Here is an 8,572-nt window from a genome sequence, read left to right as displayed (position 1 = left end):
TTTCGTGAATAGATAACAGGAGAAATTACACAATGTCCCTTTAAGGGACCATGTACCAACACCTCAATTGTGTTAGCTGAGCATCTCGCATCTCTGTCTTGCGGATCTCAAAACAACATACACAGACAGTTAAAGATAATTGCCAGAATGCCAAAATGTTCAACTATCCCTTTAAGTAGTTTCTCTTTGATCCAAAGTCTGATGAAATGTTACTCAATACACTGCATTGACTTTTGGAGCCACTGAAATACAGACATTGTGTCGTCAGGAGAAGGAAGCTAAATTCAGATCAAACTGTATGTGAGAGAGTGATCAGGAAATAAAAGGGCCGATAAACAAAGAGTTCAGACCAGTTGGACCGGTCTCATTACTCTTTCTTTTCTTTTCTCGTACAACCTCTCCCTCTGACTATAAGTATTTCCTTGTCACACACAGACATGCATATGTTTTTCAGTAAAGCAATTGGGCATAGCAGCAGAAATGAGAAATACGTGCAGGGACGAATATGTTATTGTGTTATTTTTGTATTTGTGTGTGTGTACATGTAAACATGAGAAGATACATTACATTTTATTTACCTCTCTCTGTTTTTACCCAGGTAACACTGTTAGTGGGGCTGCTGGTTTCGGTGGCATCGGTCCAGAGCTACCTGCCTGTTGACTGTGATGACGTGTATCGCCATGACAACACCAGCTCCAGTGGGGTGTACACCATCTACCCAGGAGGCCCCACCTCACCCCTGCACGTCCTCTGTGACATGGACACTGACGGGGGCAGATGGACCGTCAGTACACTACACCTCATATCTGATTAGATTTCAGATTAGAAACACTGAGTGTGAGCCTCGAAGGACAATTTAAAAATAATTTTAAAAAAATAATTTAACAGAAACAAAATAGGGAGCCACTAATCAAAATATTGCTCCACTGTTCAACAAATATTGTGACCTCTCTCATTTGAGATTTATCAGCAGTCACAGACCAACCAATAAAACATGTGACAGAGCTCAAAGGGTTTACTTTTTGATGTTATGAAGTGATTAAATCTACACAGCTTTGTTTTAGTTGACTGTTGTGATTCTCCCTTTCAGGTCTTTCAGAGGAGGTTGGATGGGAGTGAAAACTTCTACAGGCCATGGGAACATTACAAGAGTGGATTTGGGAATGTAGCAGGGGAGCACTGGCTGGGTGAGTCCTAGAGGGAGAATTACAGGTATATTAAAGTATCTACAACTGATAAAATATGCTCTCGTTATGCTGTTTTCAGTTACTACAAACAGCAACTTTTACCAAAAAAAGAAAAAAAGAGCTGCACAACCTGCAGCAACAGCACATGTCAGTCATACAGTCAGTGAGTGGCTGGAAAACAGAAAAGTCAAGAAATATAGCTGCTGCGCAGCGATGGGTCGAGTCCAGGCTATTTTTGGCAAGTTTAGGCAAATTCTGAGCAACAAAGAGGAGAATAGAAAGACAAGCCAGTTAAGCCCTAGTTTCCTAGACCGAGCGAAGTCTAAGCGCAGCGCAGCTTTGCCACGCCAACGAGGTGTGTCCAGGTCCATTTTGCAAGTTTGGTGGGCAGCGCAGTCCGATGCAGGCCAGCGCAGACCCTCCCCTCGTCCCTCCTACCGGCGCAAACGGCAAAGGGGGAGGAGAGAGGGCGGGAGGGAGACAGGAGGAGGAGAGAAAGGCGTGAAGTGGAATTAACACAGCCGATTCGGATCTTCACCAATCAAATGAGCTCCTCTCCTCACCTTTAACTGCGCCACGGGCGATGCGCGCTGCAAGTTTGTCATTTTATACTTTGACATGGATGGAGGACGCCAGAGGCCGAACCTCTCCCAGGAGGAAACAGCTATTTTGGTCCGGAGGTCCGAGCTCAGAGTGGACGAATAATGAGTTTACTAATATACTTAATCAGGTTTGATCTGATACACTGAGAACCGCTGCCCAGAGTAAAAAAAACAATACCTAATAAACTAATAAAGAAACTCACATTTATTCAAACCCTGTGTAAGAAAGATGAGAGGTGTACACTAATCACAACATAAACAAACACCATGCGTAACAGGGATGAAATCAGCGTAAAGGATGCTCTCTCTCTCTCTGTCCGTCTCTCTTTTTTTCTGTGATGAGAGTATAGACCTTTTCAGAGAGTATAAACAAATACAGGTGTTACCAAGGATACTAATTAAGGCTCCATTCCATTTAGTGTACCAGAGCGTTTTCTAATGTCTTTGTTTATACTCTCTGAAAAGGTCTATAGGCTATACTGACTATCTGATACCGAGGCTGTTGTAGTGGGCTAAGAGAGATGATGATATGTGTTTTGTTTTTCATTACGGCTGCGTGACGACGCGGTCGCTCGCCCGTTAATAAATTAATAAGTAAATAAATAAATAAATAAAGTGGATCATCACAACGGCACAGTGTGTATCTCAACACGGCAGTGACATGCAGTGATCCGCCCTCACAGTCCTGCTCTTGGGAGATCCGCAGCTGCTTTTTAGTGCCAGCTCGTCCCTGCTGTGTTAATGCAGGTGGAGTTTCCATTACGCGTGCCGACAGCCTTTGATCTGACGTCAGATGTGATGGGGCAATCTATATATATATTAGGGCCGGGACTCGATTCAAATTTTTTATTGAATTAATTAGAGGCTTTGTAATTAATTAATCGCAATTAATCGCATTTTAATCGCATATAAATATTTGACCTGAGAACAGTGAGAAGCATTTTTTTTTCCACATGGATTTTAGTATACCATTGAATGACTGAATACATAAGCTTGAGCATTCATGGTGGTACTTAACCAAGACCAACAGACTAGGGATGCAAATTATCGATTCATTCATTAATCGATATTTGATACATACAGATTAAATGGTCTTTCCTTCCAATACACTATGATGATTACTGTAGTATTTAACTAGGCTACTTAAATCACAGTAGCATAAACTGATTTGTTGAACTCAGCAGCCAGATGTAAACATTAATAAAACTCAGTAACCAATCACACAGGCAGCTCCATGTTGTCCCTGTGTGATGTTCAGGGACAGGTCAGGACAGTCTGAAGACAGAGCTCTGAGGGTGAAGTCCTATCATAATGAGATGAGATGCACCTGTGACAGTGACAGGTCATAGATATAGCGCTGCAGCTGAGCAATTAGCGCTATATAGCGCATTTAGCGTGTGCCCGTGTCTGTGTATCTATGTGCAGGCAGAGATCAGAGATGGTATTTTAAATAACCATGCTAGCGTTTCACCAGCTCTCATCTCTGCCAGTCAGCCTCTCAAACTGCCGCCTCTCTCGCGTGCGGGTGCACCGGACGTAGACACACGTGAGAAAAATTTTTTTTTTAAAATAAGTGCGATTAAAATGCGTACATTTTTGTGTAATTAATTAATCGTAATTAACGCGTTAAAGTCCCAGCCCCAATATATATATATATATAAATTCACGTGTTGATTCCATTAGTTGCATTAAATAGTGGTTATTGTGGATATTTATTGCATTGAAATGTGCCTGGAACTGTGGAAACCTGCCTGTGAGGTCTTGGTGACGTGTGTGCACTGCGCACCTGGCAGCCAAACTTCCACTGCGCCAAGCTGAATCTGTGACGCCTCCCCCTGCTGCTCGGCCACACCTATCTCAGCGCAGCGCGATCTACCAATCTGCCAATCTGACCTTGTGCTAGGCTGCGCTGGTCGAAACTTGCATTACACCGGCTGCGCTACTTTGCACCACCTGCGCTGCGCCACCAAACTAGGGCTCATTTTGCACCAGTGGAGGCTTGAACCCACAATTTCTGGAACCAAACACCATTGTCTATCGCTCTGAGCTAATTAGCAAGTGGCAGTTCAACAGTGGCTTCACAAATTGAGTAAGCCTGTCGCACAGGCAGATTTGAAACCACTGTGTAAAAAAAAAAAAAAAAAAAAAAATCTGTTTTTGAGGTAAAATTCTGATATGTTTTTTGTCAAACATCATCTACCATGACTCTGAAATTTTGTACAACGACTATCTGGTATATTGATGTATTGTCTTTATCACCTTTGCTGGGGCTTGAACCTATACGTCTGACACTAAGAACCAGCGCCTAACTCAGTGAGCTAATTGTCTGGAAGTGCAACAAGGTGTGTGTCTTCTCAAATAGACTCAGGGAGTCAGAGACCAGGCAGCAGTTGTCAAGGCAGATTTCAAAAATTGCCAGGATGTCAGAAATTCTGTTATCTAAACAAAAATCTAATAATACATGGGTTGGAAATTTCTGTAAGGTTTGGTGAGTTTTCGCCCATGGGAAGTATGATTTCCTTGGAAGTAGAAAGAAGAAGATGAGACTGGACCTTTGTGCAAAATTTAGTGAGCTTTCGCCCATGGTCCGGTCCAAGATATTAGTTTTTTTTATTTTGAGGCTTGCTGTGCATTTTGATGTAACATTATGATCATCCTTGCTGGGTCTCGAACCCACATCCCCTAGCACCAAGAACCCACTCTTAACTCACTGAGCTAATTATCTGGAAGTGAGACATGCTGTGTGTCTTCTCAGATAGACTCAGAGAGTCACTGTCCGGGCAGCAGTTGGTAAAGCAGATTTCAAGAATGGTCAAAATGTCAGAAATTCTGTTATCTAAATAAAAATCTGTTAATACATAAATTGCATCTAGACCGCATGGAAATGTTGGTGATTTGTTTTTAATGATAAGTGTTTTGCTTCCCAAGAGAAAATCTGATGTTTTAAAATGCTATTCTTAGTTACCATGAGAGCAGAATTCAAAATGTTCTCCAAAATTCAGTTTTTGAGCCAAACTTCATCAACCGGGACTCCAAAATATTCTCTTTTTTTTTCAGAAAGATTGAAAATGTATTTAGCAAGAATTGGATAGTATATGTTTACAGTACTGTTTACAGTCACACGTTTTCATGCACTGTAGGTTCAATTTTTGATAAATCAAAAATCCGAGAAACAAGTTTTGTGGAGGACAGTCTGAAGATGTTTTCCACCAGGTTTGGTGACAATTGACATGGGAAGTATGATTTCCTCGGAAGAAGAAAGAAGAAGAATTAGAAACAGCATTTCCTAACTGAAAATGTGTGTGAATGCTGAAAAGGCAGGAATCAAACCCATGACCTCATGATCACTAAACCTTTACTCTGCCACTCGGCTACAGTGAGCACACCATTTTTGAGACTGTTGTCATTCACTGTAATGTGATGATGTGTGCGATGATGATGTGCGAGTAATCAATGAGATAACAAACACCTGTAACCAATTGAAGGCGGGGGAGGGGAGGTGAATTCTGCCAGTGACGTCCCATAGTGGGCAGCGCAGGACAAGAAATGATGGATACAAATCATTCAAGAGCTTTGCTTTTCTCTGCTGCTCCAGTGCATTTAAATCTTAGAGCAGTAGTATAAACAAGAAACATGTCCACAACCCTGGACCTCATGAGATAAAACATGCAGAAATTTATACCGTGATAAATCCCACAAACACTGTCCGATGCAGCTGTAGTTTACACAGTTTAAACAAGGCGCAAGTTATCAGAAATCAACAGAGGAAGACTGGGGGAATGATTCACTAACAAAGTGGTTGGGCTGGATTTGAACTTGCAACCTTCGGTACATCAGCCCAGTGATCTAACCACTTCACCATAGTTACATTCAATGAAAGAAGGGTAAAATAAATCCCTGTATAAGAGGCTCACTGACTTTTGCTTAAAAAAAAGAATAGAGTAGAAATGAGCCACATCAAGTAAGTAGAGGACTTTTTTGTGACTTGTGACTATTTTTTGAGGAATTCAGACAAAGTATAATGCCCATTCCAGTGAATTACAAAGTTGAGCTCCTTCTACTTTGCTGTGAAAATAAAGGGGGTGAATGGCAGAGAGAGAGCACCCAGGCTGCATTTAAAAAATATTTTAAATTAATCTCTAAATCTCTTTGCATTTTTGACCAGATTGTTAGCCAGAAGACAAGTGTGGCTACAAACAATCCTTGTGTGTAGAGTGTCATTTGTAGCTTTGGTGGCAGTTTCAGAAGAAAAGTTCCAGTCGCTTTTTTGGATCGCCTGCACTCTATGATGATGTCATCCACTCTGACCCAACGCCATACACACTCATTGAAAAGTGTGAAATTTGTCAGAAATCCTCATGTGCTTTTAAAGGATTTATCTCAAAAACGGTACAAGCTATGAAAAAGTTGTACACAGGTTGAATACATTAGAAGTTTGTCTACAGATCAGAATTTGAATGAAGTCTCTAGCAGAAAGTATGCTGAAGCTTTAGAGGCTGAAAGAAGTAAGAAGATTTGAAGAGTTTGAAGACTGTTCCAATGCATTCTCTATGGGCCAAAAAAAAAATCAGAAATAGTTGAATATTGCAAAAAGTATGAATATTTGAAAAGAGAAAAGTCATTCCGATAATGTCCAGAAAAAGCTGCACGATTTGATGTATGAATTGTTGAAATAGCACAAAGTATAAAGGACTAGTTAGAGACCAAAAAAGGGAAGAAGAACTCGGAATAAGTATAAAGAAAATGGCCAAACAGAAGAACAATGCTGATCACACTAATAAAGAAAATGGCGGAGAGGAAGAACAATAGTATGAAGCATTCACACTAAATCCTTGGATAGTGTCCTGGCAGCTTAGCTGCCCGGAACCTAATTATAGAGCCTTGGTGCAAGAGGTGAAGTGTAATCAGAGCTGTGTGTTTGTGTTTCTCCTCAGGTCTGGACAACATCTTCCTGCTGACGATGAGGAAGAAGAACGAGCTGCGGGTGGACATGGAGGACTTTGAGGGAGGGGAGGCCTTTGCTCAGTATTCGTCTTTCTTCGTCGACTCTGAGAGGGAAGGATATCAGCTGGATCTGGGCGGCTTCACAGGAGGAACGGCAGGTGAGGGTCACTTCAGTGGAAATGTTTCCTTTTCTTACTTTTAGGTATTCAACAATGAGCCAGGTGAAGACTGAATGTTACACTGTGGACAAACAGGCTAAAAAATACTACATGATTTTTGTGAATTCTGTAAAAATAATTTGAGAAAATGAGCTTTTGGCAGTTTCATTGGTTTCCATCCCCAAAGCAATAGTGCAGACTATTTGTCTTTGTATAAACAAACAAATAGCCAATTATTATCTAATCCTATTGTATCTTACCTTACCTCGCCTTGCTTTAACTCTTCACAACCTTTTTAATTTTCCCAATTACAATTTCATTTTGACTCTGTTGTTTCTAGGGAACAGTTTAACATACCACAACTCAATGAAGTTCACCACCTATGACAAAGACCAGGATGCAACAGAGGATCTAAACTGTGCTCAGCAATATCTTGGTGCATTCTGGTACCATTCCTGCCACTTTGCAAACCCAAACGGCCTGTACGCACCTAGTATTGCTGGACATACAAATATCCAAATCATATGGCACGGATGGAAAGGCTATAACTACTCCCTTAAAACTATTACCATGAAAATCAGATCAGTCGCTAAGTATCCATGCACTTATTGATCTGATCTGCTGTAGATCAATGAGATAATCACACCCTCTATCAGGGTTGGAGAGCTGGGATGTTCAGGCATATAATCACTAGTCCGACTGGACTTAATGCCAACAATAACCTCTGAATCAAAATGATCATAAAATGTGTTTTTTGTTTTTTTTGCTACTCATCTTGTTTCAAAATCACTGTCAGACATGATAACTCTGTTGAACAGGTGCATGCACTTGCTGCCTATGTTATATTCACCTGATGTATTTAAATTCAGTTTCTTTGTTTGTTTTTTTGATTTACAAAAAATTTATTCAGTGATTGTTCTTTGTGATTGATGCTGTTCTGAGTGATTATTAAATAAATAAACTTGATTGTTTCAACTCTGCTTTTATTTTTGAAGTTGCTATTTTTTAGTATCAGGTTCATTCCTCGTAGAAAATGATCTCATAATGATTTTGGTTTTTTTCACATGCTAATTAGCATTAAATTCAAATTAGATATTAAGTTGATGGGAACATCATAGTCATCACAGTTCATCCTGTTTGGATCATATGTCTAAAGTTCACAACACTAACTTCATAGCGGCACTAAAGGATTAACATTATAATGATTTCACATCTGGGAACCATGAATACCTGTCCAAAGTTTGGTATCGTGAAGTCTAAACTTTAGACTATATATATCAATGTCTCTTTTTAGTATTTTTTTTTTTTTACCTTTGATGTTTTTCATTTGCTGCTGTAAGACGTAAGTTTTCCATCACTGGGATCAATAAAAGTCTTGTCTTATCTGCATTTATGACGGAAACAACCTCAAGCTTTACAGGATCTTCAAAACAAAGCTAATAATAATGTTCTAACCCTGTTCCTCCCCATCCTTCTCCTCTTCTTCTTCCTCCTTCTCCTCATACACTGTAAGAAAAATTCCGTAGAATTTACGGTAAAATACTGGCAGCTGTGGTTGCCAGAATTTTACCGTAGAAAATACGGTCACAATGTATGAGACATTACGGTATGCTGTTTTGGCAACTGTAAATTTCACAGTAGAAAACTGTTATTTGTTTACGGTAATTTTCTGTAAAAATAA

At 40.1% G+C, this 8,572-nt stretch overlaps 1 protein-coding gene across 1 annotated transcript; it reads left to right on the top strand.

Annotated features, from left to right (window-relative positions):
• The first annotated feature begins 550 nt into the window (after positions 1-550).
• LOC146992181 (microfibril-associated glycoprotein 4-like) lies at positions 551-7,503 on the top strand. Its single transcript, XM_085790267.1, has 4 exons — positions 551-784; positions 1,091-1,187; positions 6,724-6,891; positions 7,232-7,503. Exons 1-4 carry the CDS (start codon positions 551-553, stop codon positions 7,501-7,503), a joined length of 771 nt encoding a protein of 256 aa, XP_085646393.1.
• Positions 7,504-8,572: the final 1,069 nt, after the last annotated feature.

The sequence above is a fragment of the Trachurus japonicus genome, chromosome 1 (genome assembly GCF_045865225.1).
Source record: "Trachurus japonicus isolate A0001 chromosome 1, Traja_1.0".
In the NCBI taxonomy this organism is placed as follows: Eukaryota; Metazoa; Chordata; class Actinopteri; order Carangiformes; family Carangidae; genus Trachurus; species Trachurus japonicus.
The sequence above is the reverse complement of the archived record's forward strand: the minus strand, read 5'-3'. Positions and strand labels throughout refer to the sequence as shown.

Coding starts and splice junctions, on each gene's coding strand:
- LOC146992181 (XM_085790267.1), top strand. CDS start 551: ATGAGAAGATACATTACATTTTATTTACCTCTCTCTGTTTTTACCCAG. Junction 1,188..6,723: donor AGCAGGGGAGCACTGGCTGG/GTGAGTCCTAGA, acceptor GTTTCTCCTCAG/GTCTGGACAACATCTTCCTG. Junction 6,892..7,231: donor CTTCACAGGAGGAACGGCAG/GTGAGGGTCACT, acceptor TGTTGTTTCTAG/GGAACAGTTTAACATACCAC.